Source organism: Apiospora aurea (assembly GCF_038362705.1).
Source record: "Apiospora aurea strain CBS 24483 chromosome Unknown utg000002l_segment0_segment0, whole genome shotgun sequence".
NCBI classification, from domain to species: Eukaryota; Fungi; Ascomycota; class Sordariomycetes; order Amphisphaeriales; family Apiosporaceae; genus Apiospora; species Apiospora aurea.
The window spans coordinates 274636-291562 of NW_027117389.1; the positions used below are offsets into that span (position 1 = coordinate 274636).

A 16927-nucleotide genomic window follows, 5' to 3' on the forward strand; every position below is an offset into this window, starting at 1 on the left:
ACGTAACTCCTAGTAACATCTGCTGACTCTGCGCCTGCCGCCTTTGCACCGGTTGCGCCTGCTCCCTCTGCCCCTGCCCACTGCCCCTGCCGACCCTGCGCCTACTTCCAGTAGACCTGCTCCCAGTTCACTTGTTCCCACTGTCATTTACTCCCGCTATCACCCAAGACCGCTGTCACCCACAACCATCGTCATCCCAAACCACCGCCACCCACAACTACTGTCACCTACTGCCAGTCCCAATCCACGGCCATCGCCGTTTTCGATCATCATGTGCACGGTCGATGTTCATGATTACATCTGCGGCAACTGCTTCGAAGTCGTGGGGCGAGTCCAAAACGAGGCCACATTCGTCGCGTGCGACCACAAAGACGCCTACATGCCGGGATGCCCAAACTACGTACCGAATACTACAGTCCGTTCAGAGGGAGATCTCTGTGGTGGCTGCGCGCGCCTGATACGGCGGGAACAAGCCCTGGAGAAGGCCCAGGAGGCCTATGATAAGGCCCAGGAGGAGGCCTATGAGAAGGCCCAGGAGGCCTATGAGAAGGCCCAGGACGAGGCCTATGAGAAGGCTTATCAGGAGGCCTATGAGAAGGCCGAGGAAGAGGCCAACGAGAAATAGGAGGCCGGCCACGCCCGCGTACATTGGCAGGGGAGAGCGGAGGACGGAGAAGGACGGATGGAGGGACTTCTCAAGGTGTTTACTTACGCGGCGCCTCGACCAAGTAATCACAGCAGAATTCGGGCAGAGGCAGATGCGGAGGCAGATATGCATATGGAGTTGGCATTCGTTTTGATGTTGTCCAGGAAGCTCGGATCGGACTGGCATCGAACCATCCACCCTAACTGGGGAGGTTCGGGCTGCATTTGGGCTTGGGGGTTCATTTCTTCTTCCTGTATTCCAGAACAGTCTTCACATGGGTTAATGGAACGTTGGTTTCACTTTTATCCACAGGGGAGTCTCACTCTCTCACAGCTCGTTACCTTATAGTTTGAATTTTACCAGTATCTTCCCCCTAGGGGTTATTGGATTTAACATTCCGTATCTGGGGGTCAACAGCTGATACAAATCCATTTCCTTATTGTAAAGATAAAATCGGGTTTGCTGTGTAGTCTTCTATTGCCTTGCCTTGCATGTCGTCTGAACGCGACATATGACCCTTTGACAGTTTCCTGTGATATATCTAAGGCTGTTGCAGGATAAGAAACAACTATCTTTCCTAAAACAGTACGCTGCAATGGACGAATACTTTACCCCCTTTGCGCCCAGCTACACCAGGCTTGCTTGGTTTAAGTAGAGAGAGCTCAATGGTTGTGCAAAGCATCTAACAGACCTGAACTTCGATGTTGCGGTCCTTTAGCTGCCCATCTTGGGTAGAGGGGAGAGCTGTTTATGTATTTGCAATTCTGACAAGTTACGAAACAAGCCAAGATAACTAGGTAAAGCAAATGGACAAATGGATGGGGAGGTCAACCATCTGCATGCAGAAAGCATGGTGGACGAAATGGAAATCCGGATCGGCAAACCAGCACACGCCACTCATGGCGTTCCCAGGTGCGATGCCACCAAGGAGATCCTTCTCCACGGGCTCATCGGTAGGCCTCAGGCTTTCCCCATGCTCGTTATATCTATCATAACTTCTGTTTTGGGTACCCCTCAATCCAGGCCTGCACCGACGTGGGCGACTTGGCAAATGCCGTTCCCATGTCCTACCCCTGGCTGGCCATGGGAAGACCGAATAGATGGACCTGAGGTGTGGGAAAGTTGGCAATGCCATGCACTTCCATCCAGGAAATAGGGTGCCTCGCCTGATGTCAGAGGCTTGCGAGAATTCGCAGCGAACTATCCAGACCGGGCCATCCGCCCTGATCTTAGACGTGAGCTCGCGAATACGAAGGACGTGTTGAATTAGCTCTGAGAAGAAAGCAGCAATACAGTTGAGAAGTTGCAAGAGGAGCTCCGAACCAAGGACAAGACGATTGAAAAGTTTGAGATGTTCGACCAGGCCGGGGATGCCCTATTTATTCATGCACTCTCACCCGCCCCAATTGCTCGTAAGATGATTGATTTGGGCCTAGCCCCCGAGAGCGTTTCTACGTCTACCCATGTCGACCTCGCGGAGCAAGAGGGATCATCTCTTGTCACGTCAATGACGAGGAGCGGTGGCTACCCACCACACCCACCGTCTGTACCCCTGAGCTCAAGCTGGGATTCCTCCTGGCGAGCATTGATTTTAACGAAACATCAAACAGGGGCGAGGTCTTAGACAGGAGGAGAGACCACTGACATCTGACTCCGAGATCTTCGGTATAACGATTGGCATAATGGCTGGGTTCGAATAAGTGTGCCTCGGCGCAACTTGCCATTGCCCTTGGTGCACCAAGCACTATGCTACATGGCTCTCTGATTGGCGACGAATACACGGAGATGCCAGGGGACCCTCTAACATTACCTTTTGTCGCCAGTTCCTACTATTGTAGGCTTGGCCCAACTATCATGGGTGCTCTTTGTATTACCATATCCAAGTCGCGCCTCCCCAACATAGTGGTTGGCCAAGACGGGACCGACCTATGCTATCTCCGAAGCCACCTTCCTCAGCTTATACTTCGATATCGACCGCCTGAGCCGTATTCCTTTCAACGCAGTTCACTAGGTATGGTCCAGCACGCATGCGCATGCGTGATTTTCGGTTCTGTCAAAGAAAGGCAGCGTTGCAGGCCGGACTGAGTATTAGCGGCCGATTACCCCTTTGAGGCCGGCATTCCTGGACGACACCCTTGGAGCCTTGCTAAGGAACTCCCAATTAGGAATTATGAGAACATAATCCATGGCAAGAACTATTCATTACTTATTGAACTTGAACACTCCGCAAGTAGAAAAAAAAAATGTAATAACCGCAAAGGCCATACGCAAACAGATCGGTCCAAGTTGATGCGTGCGGTAATTAACGCGTGAGTTCAGTGGCTTTCAACAAAGACAACCAAAGGAGTCTTACATATGCGCAAGTCGCAAGGTCTTCCGGATGCAGCTTGAACTATAAAATCAACGCATGATATCCACGATCCCAAAGACCGAGGAAATGGGGATATAAGCCTCGGCAATCACCCCATCCTCATCCGAATTTTCTTTCCTTCCTCATCGCACCCATCTCATCATCGAGCAACACTCAATCTTCACTGACGAAACGTCCTACGGAACGCCCTTACCAACCTTCCTACCGCCAGCTTCCCTCGTCAACTATCTCATCACTTCCACCCTTCTTCGTACACTCGATCTACCGCAACCGCCGCCACCATGTGCACCGTGATCATTGATGTCTACTGCTGCCGGTATTGCCATCGCGAAGTAGAACCTCGGACCCGCCGGGAGCCCTCCTGGGTTCCTTGCGATGGACCGGAGAACTACTCGCACTTGTGCCCAAACTACCGACCAGAGGCTAAAAAGCACTATCAGCACGTGTGCCGTGATGGCACCGGTTGCCAGACCGAGTTCGCCAAGATGCACTACGGTGCACGGAAGTGAGTAGCATCCGAAACTCACCTCGCTTACTTAACCCGTTTGCGTCTTGACGCTCTCTTGCCATTTAGCTGATGACTAGCTGGTCATACGGGATCACCGGTACCCGCCTTCCGGATATTTGCCACTGCAGAGAGCTATGTATCTTCTACCCCTATCATACCTCTAGCTCAGGGGAATGCGATGACCTGCTTGCGTTCTTACAAAAACGTCAGATAGGTGTCCCTGTTTGTTGCTAGGTACTAACCCTACCCCCATAGCAGTGTCTTTGCATTTGTCGCATTATCCTCGGACCTCCTTTACAGGAGACGTCCTGGAGGATTCTCATGCTGGCATTGCTATTGATGAGCAGATGCTTTAAGTAGGAATTCTCTCCTAACCGAGATATGAATACACTCTTTGGGCGATACAAACTGTCTTGGAGTATATTGTGACCATATGACATTTAATCGAGTGACCATAATAATCTGTGACGTAATAATGGTTAATAAGTAATATCGGGCAGTCTTGAGCTGCACGTTGAAAACGTGTAGCCAATCAACGTACCCATTTGACCTCATTGTCAATGCTGTTCTGGTGACTCCTCTGCTTCATCTGGTCCCTGTTACTCGTGTAGTTGGAAATAGGGGGATGCCAAGACCGTAGGGGGTCCAATTGACCAATTAGCAGCAGCCCATGATGCCCAATCCAGTAAGTGTGGCAGGCGGCACGCCAACGTAACCCCCAAGACCAGCTCAAGCGCTGAACACCCTTTGCGCGGCACGTTTCATTCACCAGGTAAGATCATTGGATTGAGCATAGTGATGCTTTGACGCCGTTCACAGTCCATTTTCCCATATATTCAGGCTTCGGAACAGGCCAGAACTCCCGTTCGGCAAGTCCTTTAATGAGTAACCCCAAAGCCAAGGCCTTACAAAGTCTTTGCTCTTTCTGTTTGCCGTGATGATTGTCGCATTCGCTTGTTACTTGAGAGCGATCAGTGCCGGCTAGCCTCTCGATACATGCCTGGACCCATTTGCAGATGGTTTCCAGAATGGCAAGACGTTGCATTCTGCACCGAGCTACTGGAAAGTTCAACAGGATTAGCTCAATTATATCTGCCAATAGACGAAGCGAGGGTAGACTTACCAGCGAGACCAAGGAGATCCAGCTTGGGGTCCTCGAGATCTTCTCCGTTAATATGCAGGTGCCCATTCGTAATTTCACCTCGGTATATGGCGTGTTCTGTCACTTTTTGAACCATTGATGCATTGCCCAACTTAGTTCCAACAGAATGAATCTGTGCGAGGGTCTTCGCGTTCGTTGTGAATGGGATCTCGAGTTGAAATGGAGCAAGGACTCCACCACCAGAGAACCAAGCGCTGGCCCTGCCCTTCAGTAAGGGCAGCGCCTTCAATCTCGTAGCCATCATGACGATCTCGTAGATTTCCTGGAGATCCTGTTTCTCGGGGGAGCTGGCTAAGCTCTGCATGGGCAATGAGGAAGAGAAACTTCAGGCCCGTAGGCGAGCAGTTCGGCATGTGTTCGGTCCAGCCTACCTCGGAGGTGCCGGGTTTGTAGGTGTCGCTCTTGATATCGAAGCTGGACTTGAAGGGGGAAGAGGCGCGGGCCAGGGCTTTGTAGTCGATGCGGAAGGCAACGGGCTTTTCGACGCAGTACATCGACTTGGAGGAGCCTACATGGTTGGCGCCAACCACGAGGACGAGGTCGCCATCGGGATCAATGTTGATGATGTTGTCCAAGGGCGCGTCCCTAGAAATGCCAGCGATGGGTTCATCTGAGGCAAGAAAAGCTCGCAATGCCACAAATGATGAAGCGTCGAACTTGCGCGGGGATTTTGATGAGGAAAATAATGAGCTTCTTTACTTACGAGCTGATCTCCTCAGCCTTGCGCTTCTCACCAGGCGGGGGAGAAGACGCCATCTTGTGAGGTTGTTGTTCCAGAGCAGTTGTGCTGGGAAAACCTGCAAGGTGATTGCAGATTGTGGGAAAAGATGCAGGTTGGTGTTTTTCGTTGGGTGGAAGGGCGCGTAAGTACGTGCTTTGATTATTTTCCCACCTTACTTATCAAGCAGATAAGATGTGGCAGGTGTTTTGGGGATCAAGGAAACAAACCAAACACCTTGCAGAAATTTCGAGCTGCAGGACTGGTACCTGACTGGGACTTTTCTGCCAGGCAATTGCCTAAGGCAGTTCCAAGACCTGGCGGTGTCCTCGTATGTTGGATGGTGCTGTCGCCAGCTTCTGTACTGCTAGCTACCCCACAGGTACAAAAAACGGCGATATCATGGCATTTGAATCAACGAAGCTTCTCAGTGTGGCGGCCAGTTTCTGCTTGACATTGAGCAGCCCCGATCGCCATTCAACCGCCCATCCAGCTGAAAATCCGACTGTACATTTAGATATGATCAGATTCAAGTCACAAGGCCCGTTGCTCCCCAGCACCAAGGTCAGCCCTAACCCAGTCAGTGTTACCTACGACGCCGTTTCTCATGGCGCGTTGTCGGAGCGCGCCACCATATCGAGTGTGCCAATCTGACATTAATGAGACTGGTATCCATAGAACATTATGAATTGCTGCAGATGTTCATGGGAAAAAAAGAATGTGGCATGCAATTCAAGGTTCTCTCAAGACTCACCACTGTGCCCTTCGTACATGTCACAAGGAAATTACATGTATCTAACACATTAACGTATTGTACAAGATGGTTCTCAAGGATGTATTCGCGCAACACCTGTTTGCTTCCTTTGCCAAAAGCCTCGCGATGGAGTCCTCCGTAGCTCATATCTGTCTCGGCCATTGCTTCCCCCGTATCGTGCCAATGTCCGCTTGTACCTAAGAAGCTGGAGATGTCCAAACTCTCTCTCCCTCTCATGTGCTAAAACATGTCCCTTGACGAGAACCCTTGGTGGGTGTAGCTGATGTTGGTGTTGCTGACACCACTAGCGACGCGATCGTCGGAGGGCGATGCGCTCGCGCTCCTCCGATTCAATGCAGGCTTTGCAGTCGTAGTCATAATGGTAGATGTAGGTGGGGTCGAACTGGGGGCAGTCGGGGTTGTACGAGGCGCCGACGGTGCAGAGGGTCCAGCTATTCTGGCGCTCGGCGGTCTCGATCCAGGCATTGCACTTGCCGCAGTTCCATTGGTCGTAGATGACTTTACACATGGTTTCGGTGGTCGGTGGAAGGACGACGGTTGGATGTGGTGGTTCTTGGTTTGTGGTTCTTGAGGGGTGGGGCAGGTTTCTGATGAATTCGGGAACCCGATTTGTGCTTCGCTGAGTCTTGGTTTGGTTGACCTACCTTATTAAATTGTCGATGCGATGTAGATGACTCGAGGTCGGGTCTCTTTGAGAAGAGGGAATCAATGTGTGATGTCGTGAGACTCGTGTCGAGCCAGAAGATGTTTCTGGTTGTCGTTACTGTGCTGCAGTGACGAGAAAGGCCTGAGACTTGATGATCAGCCAGGTGGTCCTTTTTTATACGCATGCTTGGATGTGATGCTGTGTTCAATGTTGCAGGATGGTACGTTGGCGTGGCGGGAGGCGTTGATTTTACAGGATGTTCACACGGCAGTCCCACATCCCCATAACGTACATGTCCAGATCGAGCCTTGCTATGCCTTCTGGGTTTGTCTGCACTTACACATCGCCGTAGCAAGCTAAGTGGAAGATAATAAATATTGAAAGGTCTAAGCAGACTTACCTTTTTAGCTATTTACGTACCTAAATATATCCTCCCCCAACAGGGATTATTTGTAAGAGAACCAGTGTACAGGTTTTAATGAATTTAGTTCGGTTATCTAGGCGATATTCGTTGCTCCTGTTATCGAAATATAAGTCCTTTAGTTGGAGTCTTTGCTGTACTATGAGGGGAGAAGTAAAATTCGGTAGCTAGTGCTCTTGTAGGCATGCTTTTATAGGAGTACTTTCTGGCCTTATACTCATGGTGATACAGATCGGTGTATAACATGACATTGCCCCCAGCACGTCAACACGTTATGCTAGTACTAATTGCATATACCGCTTGAAACGCACATTGATCATGGGGTGGTCTACTCAGGATGGGATGATGGGACTTGTATAATTTTCAGTCATACCTGTCGTTGTCTGCTTGGCGAATGATGCACAACAGGACATGAAGCCGGAGGTCATGATTTTACAGAACAGGAAACCAATATCTTGCATTCAATAGCTGAGAATAAATGACTGAGTCAAGCATCAAGCTAGTGGTACTATCAAGGAGTGCGGGACCATTAATAACAGGGAGGATCGTTATGCCTGGCCTCTGTCTTCCCTTCGCTGCGCAGCTCGGTACCGGCCTTGAATTATCTAATCCGCAACCCCTCACCCGATGTAGCCATGACTACACTCTCCTTGGCGAAAAGAAGAGGAAAACTGGTCAGTTCGCTTTAATCTGGGCTGGTTCTCGGGAAGTCTGGCGGCTATCAAGCCAACCGAAAGCCCAAACCAAGATAAGCTGATGACAGGGTGGGCGCTAGTATGCACCCTTTTGCGCGCTTGTTTCATTTAGAGGCTGGAAAGTTTCGGTGAGGGGGTCTCAAGCTAGTGTCGCGTCTCTTCCTGTCAGACGGCGTACCTCAGGGGTTGCATCCGACATAAGCTTAAGTGTAAGGCTGTGCTGACAACCTAGCCGCTGCCACTACCTCGCTGCCAATGAGAGGCTCTACCGATGTCGCAACGGGAATCCTTCCGATGCATTATCCGTGAGAGTGACGCATCACAAGATGAATTGACGCCTGCATTGGACGGGTGCTGACGGTTTCGGACCGAGACCTTTCGGGAGCCCGAAGTGGCGGGTATATACCAGGTATCAATACAGGTATTCCCGGCCCGAGCAATGGCAGTCTGAAATATCAATATATAAGCTGGGAGATGTCCTATAGCTCCTGACAAAGGGACCATTTTCTCCATGTCCCTTCGGCAGACGAGGCTCTCTATCAAAGTTTATGAGCATTGAGAACGCCTCTTTGAGTTCCTCAAGCCACTGAAACACGAATCTTCCCTGGCCAGACAATACACCGACAGTCTCTTCACTCGATCAGTATGACCCACGAGGAGCAGACCAAACCAGCGCAAGTCAACTTTCTCTCACGTTGACCCCTTTTTGTCGATGATACATAACCCTGAGCCCCTTGTATACCTACTTCTGACGCCTGTCCATCCGGCTTATAGTGCGACTTATGGTTGCAAGAAGTCCCAAGAGCCTTCTGTCAGGCCCGATGCTACATGGAGCTTGAAGACAGGGGTAAGTTAGCCCCGTTCTTCGGCCGTCTGCTTGAGTAGCATGATCCCGAACTAACCACGTAAACTATATGATTTCAAGAGGCCAGAAACGAAGCATTCGCGCCATCAGCTCGAAAAGGAAGAGACTGTTGCTGTGGATATATGGGGGATTGGGGCATGGTGCGACGACATGCCTAAGCAGTATGACTAGCACTAAGGGCGGGTATTGATAATTATCAGCCTGTGATCGCAATGAGAAACTATCCATCGATACACAGGGCAGCATGCAGGTCGCAGTGGTAAAAGAATATGGGCTGCGAATACACAAGTATCTGAGATGGAGCAAATATTCCAGCCTTGCTGCCTCGACTACCGGACTAACTATCAACCTGCTCCCGAGACACATACGGTGCGTCCGTACGCTGGCAGCCTGAAAAGAATATATCTGAATTGCACTTAAGTCCAACCCACATCTGGCTCAGCTCAATTGAATAGAAACGTGTACAATTTGTGTCTAATGAATGATCGAGATGAGGGGATAGATGCATGCATACTGCGTAAACCAGTAGCTCGAGAATCACAATACATTGTTTTTGAAATCGTAGGGAGGCTAATATGGGCTGTGTGCCTTCAGTCTATGGCGGTAGGAAAGGCGCCAAGGATGGTGTGAGAGAAGGTGGCTGAGAATGACGAAGCAATCTGGAGCGGACATGTCTCCACTTTAGCACAATTCTTGGCTCGTCAGATCGACAGCTGGCTACCGACGCTCCCACGCTCCCACGAAGGTATGCTATTGGATAATCTGTTGGCCACCTGCATCGGCTACCTGCATATGAGCATCCTTGTTCATGCAAGGCAGGCGTAGTGTTTCCGCCGGGCGTTCTCCCGGAATGAGTGGAGCTTTCGGCTCATCACAGCCTTCAGAAAAGAGATGAGTAAAGATCCTCTGGCCGAATTCCCATCGAGTCCTCTGATTAAAGACCCAATGGCGAATTTCCAGCGTATATAATATGAAGAATTCCCCTCATGATGGTGCTGGTGAACCTATCCTCCTTCTCAAGTTATTCCTCACACCAAGTTAGGTCTCCTATGTCCAACGCCCCAAGCCATTTACACACCACCACTACCACCAGTTCACCCAAGAACCACTCTTCGCCCAAGCAGCCCGCCATGCCCCAGAAGCAGTTCTCTAAGCCCACGCAAGTCAAACCCCTCTCATGTTGGCTCCAAACTGTCGATGATCCTCTTGTATCACACCTTGGTTGGCGGGACGTCCATGTGCCGACTGACACGCACATACATGTACTGACCTATTTCTTCTGTACTTCAGTCAAACCAGTGGCTCCAAGAAGCCCCAGAAGGCCACCTCCACAGCCGCTTCCGCAAGTTCTTCCAAGTCCAAGGCAAGTCAATACCGTACCTCACCCCCCTATTGACTCCACATTGGCAGTGGCTGACCTCATCTAACATACAGTCGAAGAAGAGCACAACAAAGAAACCCTCGGGCCACAAGCCCAGGAAGGACGGCGATGTCCCCGTCAACCTTTGGGATGTTGGGGCATGGTGTGATGATATGCCTGAGCCAGAGCAGTACGAGAAGCCATGCAAGGAAGCCAACCCTAATCTATGATCGCAATGGGCATCGTGCCCATTAACAAGATGGGGATCGTGTCACTTTTAAAGATAGGAGTAGGGGCACTGAATAACACGATTGTTACGGTTTCTTTTGTCTCTCTTATCTTCTCTCCCCGCTCTTCACAATTCCTTCGTCTCTGCCATCACTCTCCCCGATGCTGGTACTCAGGCCTCATCGACTGGCGTTACCAATACCCCCGGCCCCGGCTCCTCGTCATCATCCCTCATCACTGTCATCATCCCCTCTGTCATCAAAACAGGGCACACTACCATCCACAAGGACTTAATCGTCCTTCCGGAGGGATAGCTTGCGGAATTTGGAGACTGTGGCTATGTGGAAACTACCAGGGGCAATTCCAACGTATGCAGGAAGCTTCTCTTTATTCAATCTATGATTTATGGTTATCTCCAACCGTGGCACTGATCCATCACTCCCCTCACTATACCTATTGACTCGAGCAAGACCCATACCGTGCCATGGCATGCCACATATTCCCCTTAAATAACACATCCCACCCATATATACCTAATCCATCGACAAGAACAGTCTGTGAAACAAAGGATATCTCCAAAAAGCACACACGCAAGTAGTAAGTCCCTTCGCGCAATGTAAGACGCCAGACAACATCCGCCCCATATAATACAAGTACCCTCTGGTATATGAAGCAACAGGGACCATCTACCCCTGATTGTTCACTCATTTCTTGCTCCTCGAGTCCTTCTGTGCAGCTTGGACCCTCTCGTGACACCTGGCCAAGTCAAACTCGACCCGATGCCAGGCCGTAGCCAGGTTGCCCCGGAGATTGAAGATGCTCTTGTAGCACTGCGGCTGCGTGTTATACGCATCATCCGTAGCCTTGACCACGAACGTCGTCTTAGCCTCATGCTCATCGCCCTCATGCTCCAAGGGCACGGCACCCTCGTACGTCCACCGCTTCCAGCACCAAGCCTTGCTGCCCTTCTCGTGCGCCGAGTCGTCAATGAGCTTGGCCTGGTCCCAATTCTTGCCGTTGTCGAGGCTGATGTCGACGCGCTGGATCTCGCGGCCGCCGCCGGAGTAGGCGTACCCCTCGATCTGGATGAGGTTGTTGCCCTCGGCGTCCTTGGCCTTCTCCCTGGGCACGCTCTTGGACTCGGGCTCGGGCTTTAATCGGGTGCGGGTGATGGCGCTGGTGATGGGCATCTCCTGGATCGACTTGTACTTGTCCCAATCGAGGTTCTTAACCTCGTTGGGACCGAAGCACTTGTAATCGCGCCGCTGCCAGCTGGTGCTGCTTTCCTCGTCGGAGATGACAATCTTGTTCACCCATTTGACACATCGGGCCGCGACCGTTCCAGGGACAATGACTCGGACCGGGAACCCGTGATCTCCGGGCAAGGGCAGATCGTTCATCTTGAATGCCAAGAGAACATCGCCGCGGGGATCTAGGATTGACCTAATCGGAATACTGGCGCCGTAAGCCTCCAGGCCGGAGAATTGGACATGTTGCGCATCCTCGGGCGGGTTTTCGAAAGAGAAACCAGCATCAGCAAGAACATCGCGGAGCCGCACTCCTTCCCATTTCGCACAACTAATGGCGCCTGAGCCCCACTGTAGTCCATTCGTCTTGCTGGCATGTTCCGTCATATCCTTTCGCCTGTTGCCAGAGCATTGCAGAACCGCGGTGATGGCATGCTGCTTGAATCTGGACTTCAGCTCGCCAACCGTGTAAGTCCGCACATCGCCATCGGGGAGTTCAATCGTGATACCGTGGGAGTCGCCCGTGTCGTCTTCCACGACCGGAACCCACATGTGGTTGCGGACGTAAAACACATCGTTGGGGGTCAGAAAATGCTCGGCCAGATCCTGGCCCGCCGTCTCGGCGTTGCAGGGTTTCGACGTCAATTGCCTAAGCCGTGGGCTCCGTACAGGGTCGGACACAAAGGGGTCTTCGATGTTGTCCATGCGCGGTCGGCCATCTTCCAGGTCGTCCGGGTGCACTTTCCCGACACAGTATTGTTCCAGAATTTCGCGTACGTAAGGCGTCTTGTGGATGGAGAATATGTCCCAATACGGTTCGATGCTGCCGCCCGCCGCGCGCAAGATGACCTCGCCGCCGGGGTGCGCAGGGATCCATTCCGTTATGTCATAAACCTTGTCCTCGTATACAACCCATGGTCGTGGTGATTTGGGCCCGTGTTCCTCCTTGATCTCGGACAGTCTGTACCTCGGGTGGCCGTCATTGGCCACAATGTTGGTCGGCTCGTGGGGCGCCGCAGCGGGAACATCGTCTGGCGAAGCGACCGAGTCGCCGGCGACTGGCTGGAAGACGGAGAAGAGCACAGTAAGCAGTCCACCGCCAGTAGCCAACAGCGGAAGGGGGCCAAAGCGGCGCGAGCTCCCAGAAGGTCGCGCGAAAGTCTTCTGTTCGGCAGATCGGAAAGCAGAGCGGTAGGAGAACGTGCGCACCGGAGACGCGACGGATTGGCGAGTCTCGGGCGTGAGTAAGGATCGTGCGGCGGGCGCGGGCCGTCGTGCGAGCTTCAAGAGCTCTCGGCCGAGTTGGCGAGGAATGGGGACGGACATGATCGAGAGCCAATGCCGGTTTCTTGATCTGATACCAGATCGGATCGTGGTAGATTAGGTCAAAGCACCCCCTCGGAGCAAGTCCATAGCCGTGAAGAGGGAACGAATGGCCGCTCTTGAGTGGCACTGGCAGTATTTCTGGAAGGGTCTTGGATTTGGTGATGGATGGCGTCAGCGGGTAAGTACGGCGGGACCCTGAGAATTTAGCTGCTTGAAGGGACCCGGCGAATTGGTAGTGCTGTGGGGTAGGTAGCCCGATGGAGATGGATTCGCCAACTGGTCAGTTGATCAAAGAACAAGAACTTCAGTTGTTGGATCGTCAACCACCAATCCGTGCAACATATGTTGTGATACTTGTAGAACTTGACAACAGAGGCGACCGAAATGGCAACACTCGCTGGTCCTTTTTGGGGGAATTGGGGGTGTAAGTCGGAGAAAATACCGGTCAAGGGGAGTGAGTGGCAGTGGCGCGTTGGAGAATTCGGGGAAGTGCTGCGCTGCGATAAGAGCTTGGTGGTCGCAGGTCCCGATATACTTGGCCCGCAGAAAGATGGTAACAATCCGAGCACGCAAGCAAGCACGCAATGCATCGAAAGAAGAAGGAGAAAGGACACAAACCGACTGAAACGGGCCGCCTGCATTATATTGCCTGTAGGCTGCGCGGAGACAGCTGCGACGCAATCACGGGATCCCCAAACCAACGGCAGCCAATGCCTGGTGTCACTTGACGCATGCGCCGGCCTGGGTTGGCACGCCGATAAGGATGGATAAGGGATAAGGTTTGAATCCGTCCCTTCCCAGGATGCAGGAACACGAAGCGAGCGAGCAAACCAAAACAAAAGCTGAATCAATCAATCAATTGATTGGCAGTGAAGCGGAAACAGGAGCTGAGCCGGGGCTTGCCGACGCTTGCCGCTACCCAAACTGGCCTAATTTCCTCTGTCGGATGGGCCATTTGCTAATGCGTACCTAAAAAGAATACCCAAGAATGCCCCCATCGGCCCCGACCCCGGCTTGGCTTGGTCAATCCGCTGGAACACATGAGATGGTTTCTGACACGCTGGCGGCTGGTAATCCCCGTGCTCCCCCAATGGAACCCCGTTCGCCGTTCTCTTTTGGATCCAGCGACGCAGGGCCAAGGCCGATGTGGGAACGTCTTGCAACCACCTCGCCGAGTCCAAGGTCGCCGGGAATGCCCACCGCTCAACCTCCAACCACCAACTTCTCATGTCCGCCCCACTGCCATCCGAGTCAGATGTCAGTCTGTCTCCCCCCGCCTTTCAATGGACCCTGTCGGAAGTCTTGACGGGCATAGAGCCATTTGATCAATGGCAGCCCAGCTAGCACAACTGGTCCATCTCCTTCCTGTCGGTTATACGCGCGTATAACCGTTGCCGGTCCCCTCGCAGCGGGTTCTCCGCCACTCTGGCATCGCCCACCACGTAACACTGCGCCAGCGTCTGGATATTGCACTGTATCTCCAGACTGAACGGGCAGATCTTGCCTTCGATCCAATCGCGGTCGATGTCCTCTTGCGGCCTGCGACGCTCCACCTCGGCGCAGATGTCGTCGATCTCGCCGCCGCTAAAGAAGGCAAAGTCGAGATCGCTCACAGGCTTCCCACCGGGCCGCCGCATCAGCTGTTCCCGCAGGATGTCCAGGGCGCCGGCCCAGCTGGTTTCGCCGCCGTCGGGCGCCGGCCGAAGCCGCACGCCGCAAAAAACAATCTGTTCGAGGGCGCCAACGGCCAGTCTTTGGTACATGGTCTCGAGGTCTGGTTGCGTCAAGCAGAACGATGACAAGAACAGCTTCCGCGCGTGCGTCCACTGGCCTGCGGCGCTCGCGAGGATAGGACCCAAGTCGTAGTTCCCTTGGTCGTCGACCGCGTCCCCGGCGACGGTAAAGGTAAGTGCTTGCATGCAGAGTGTTACATCTTCGAGCTTCGGGCCGGCAATCATGGCGAACAGAAATGTGTCGATATAGACTCCGTCCAGTGCCGAGGCATGCTCCAGGAGCGCCTGGGGAACTCCGCCCCCATGGGGGTTAAACTTAAAGCATTCGAGCCGTTGGCAGGCGGCACGTAGCTCCGCGGCCCACTCTTGCAGCGATGGCAGCTTGGGAGACAGTGGGAAGAGATCAGAGTATCTCCCTGCTGCGGGGAAGCATTTGATATCCAGACTTTTCACGGGTGCACCGGCTTGGTAGCAGGCAAGGGGGATTTCCGTCAGCAGACGCACTGCAGGTACCGCCATCCCTTCACTCGGGTCTGTGGCGAAATGATGCCAGTAGTGCGGCGTCGACAGGGCCCAGAGCAACCGCTCGTTATCGTTGATATACCACGCGGCATCGTGGGGCTGTCCCGACCCGTTAAGGGGTCTCAGACCGGGCTCGTGTGTCACCGTGAGTTGGAGCCCTTCTTGGCGCATCTTTGCCAGACACCGACCAACCGTTTGGGGGAAAGACCCGCTCTCGATAAACTCCAACTGTTCTTGGTATTTCTGGCCATACAGCTCGTGTGCTTCCCTCAACAACTGACGGTAGGTGTGAAGTGCCTTGTCTCTGTCTGTCTCCTCGCCAACAAACCCACCTGCGGCAGCACATATATTGTGGCCAGCATCACCGGAATCGCCCCCGTCTTCTCGCGTCGATTCGGATGGTTCTTCCTTCCGAATTTCCTTCCATGCGTTGACGATGCGGTGGTAATTCCGGAAGCACTCGGCCGCCTCGGGCGAAAACCAGTCCCGCTCGCCCCGGTCGAGGCGGCTTTCGTAGATGTCGTCCTCGTTCACGACGCCAAACACCTCGCCGCGCGCCTCCTTGTCCCGCCCGTACAGGGAATCCTTCCAACTTCGGTCGTACCAGCACAGCATCCGCCCGAGGTCCTGCTCGCGGGCCCGCGTGAAGGCCGCCAGGTCGCGCGCCTGGACCGGGTCCCGGCACGCCAGCGAGACGACGACGTGGTGGACGCTGGCGGCGAGGAGCGGGTTTTGGGTTAGGAACGCTTCGGCGCGGCGCGCTGAGGCGGCTTCTAGCCTGATGGTCACGGTGTCGAACAGGAAGGGCGTCGCGGCGGTGCAGAAGCGCTGGCAGACCTGGCGCAGCGCGCGGGTGGTCTGGCGACGCGCCATTCGCTCCTCGGGCCAGGTGTCGGGCGTTGTCCGGAACTCGTCGAATATGAGATGTAGGATATCGAAGGGGAGGTCAAGAACGCCAACTGGTTTGGGCCTGGGCTCACCATGGGAAGTACTCGGATGTAGTGGGAGGTCTCCCATGATTCTGATATCAGGCGTTGCGGACATTTGGGCCACTGTGAGTTCTTAAAAACAAGTGGTTATTAGCTAATGCAAGGTTGTTGAAGAACGGGAATCAGCCTTCGAACTTTGGACGATGGATATATATGCATGTCAAGAGTGGAGGGCGAATAGCGGCACAGCAGACCAATGGATCGGACGATGCCCCTATTAAGACCATGTACCTTACGACCCACCTTGAGACCCTGAGTCATGCCGCTGATGGGTCCACCTTTATATTTGCCCGATTCGGACATTCAGTCAATGTATCAAGTATGGCAACCTGATGTCGAGGGTTGAGTTCCCAATGTCCACAGAGGGATCTAGGCGAAGAGCCTCCATGTGCACTCGATGTCGTTCGTGATCTACCCCTCGAGATGCTTAGCTGGGGATGGCTACGAGAGCCCGCAACTGGCCGCTCGGAAGTTTTGGCCAGTATTGGGTAGCGTGCAGACTGGAGTGATTAGTATAGGTTCTTGCTTAATATACGACGATGATTCGGGTTTATGCGTAGCAAAGCAGGTTGTGAGAGACTGCGACAACTCAAACTCGAGGTGTGTATTGTTTAAAGAAGCCAAAGTAAATGGTCTTTGAGAGACAGCACGATCCCCGTTTGATTCCATAAACCCAGTGGCAGCAAGCATGGTCTAGGCAGGGGACAAAAGGGGT

The 16927-nt window shown here is 53.1% G+C and overlaps 8 protein-coding genes across 8 annotated transcripts; 4 read left to right on the forward strand and 4 right to left on the reverse strand.

Moving 5' to 3' along the window:
* Positions 1 to 271: 271 nt before the first annotated feature.
* PG986_002484 (uncharacterized protein) lies at positions 272 to 625 on the forward strand (the record flags this gene model as incomplete). The annotated part of the gene is made up of 1 exon (XM_066838706.1): positions 272 to 625. One exon carries the CDS (start codon positions 272 to 274, stop codon positions 623 to 625), a length of 354 nt encoding a protein of 117 aa, XP_066703770.1.
* An 871-nt stretch (positions 626 to 1496) lies between these two features.
* PG986_002485 (uncharacterized protein) lies at positions 1497 to 2346 on the forward strand (the record flags this gene model as incomplete). Its single annotated transcript, XM_066838707.1, has 4 exons — positions 1497 to 1757; positions 1803 to 1881; positions 1942 to 2192; positions 2257 to 2346. 4 exons carry the CDS (start codon positions 1497 to 1499, stop codon positions 2344 to 2346), a joined length of 681 nt encoding a protein of 226 aa, XP_066703771.1.
* Positions 2347 to 3298: 952 nt separating this feature from the next.
* On the forward strand, positions 3299 to 3881 carry PG986_002486 (uncharacterized protein; the record flags this gene model as incomplete). Its single annotated transcript, XM_066838708.1, has 2 exons — positions 3299 to 3512; positions 3826 to 3881. 2 exons carry the CDS (start codon positions 3299 to 3301, stop codon positions 3879 to 3881), a joined length of 270 nt encoding a protein of 89 aa, XP_066703772.1.
* Positions 3882 to 4779: 898 nt separating this feature from the next.
* PG986_002487 (uncharacterized protein) lies at positions 4780 to 5443 on the reverse strand (the record flags this gene model as incomplete). Its single annotated transcript, XM_066838709.1, has 2 exons — positions 4780 to 5272; positions 5391 to 5443. 2 exons carry the CDS (start codon positions 5441 to 5443, stop codon positions 4780 to 4782), a joined length of 546 nt encoding a protein of 181 aa, XP_066703773.1.
* A 1020-nt stretch (positions 5444 to 6463) lies between these two features.
* PG986_002488 (uncharacterized protein) lies at positions 6464 to 6688 on the reverse strand (the record flags this gene model as incomplete). The annotated part of the gene is made up of 1 exon (XM_066838710.1): positions 6464 to 6688. One exon carries the CDS (start codon positions 6686 to 6688, stop codon positions 6464 to 6466), a length of 225 nt encoding a protein of 74 aa, XP_066703774.1.
* A 3249-nt stretch (positions 6689 to 9937) lies between these two features.
* On the forward strand, positions 9938 to 10397 carry PG986_002489 (uncharacterized protein; the record flags this gene model as incomplete). The annotated part of the gene is made up of 2 exons (XM_066838711.1): positions 9938 to 10000; positions 10098 to 10397. The coding sequence occupies 2 exons, from the start codon at positions 9938 to 9940 to the stop codon at positions 10395 to 10397; spliced, it is 363 nt and encodes a 120-aa protein (XP_066703775.1).
* Positions 10398 to 11099: 702 nt separating this feature from the next.
* PG986_002490 (Sulfite oxidase) lies at positions 11100 to 12968 on the reverse strand (the record flags this gene model as incomplete). The annotated part of the gene is made up of 1 exon (XM_066838712.1): positions 11100 to 12968. The coding sequence occupies one exon, from the start codon at positions 12966 to 12968 to the stop codon at positions 11100 to 11102; it is 1869 nt and encodes a 622-aa protein (XP_066703776.1).
* A 1340-nt stretch (positions 12969 to 14308) lies between these two features.
* PG986_002491 (3-ketoacyl-CoA reductase) lies at positions 14309 to 16240 on the reverse strand (the record flags this gene model as incomplete). The annotated part of the gene is made up of 1 exon (XM_066838713.1): positions 14309 to 16240. One exon carries the CDS (start codon positions 16238 to 16240, stop codon positions 14309 to 14311), a length of 1932 nt encoding a protein of 643 aa, XP_066703777.1.
* Positions 16241 to 16927: the final 687 nt, after the last annotated feature.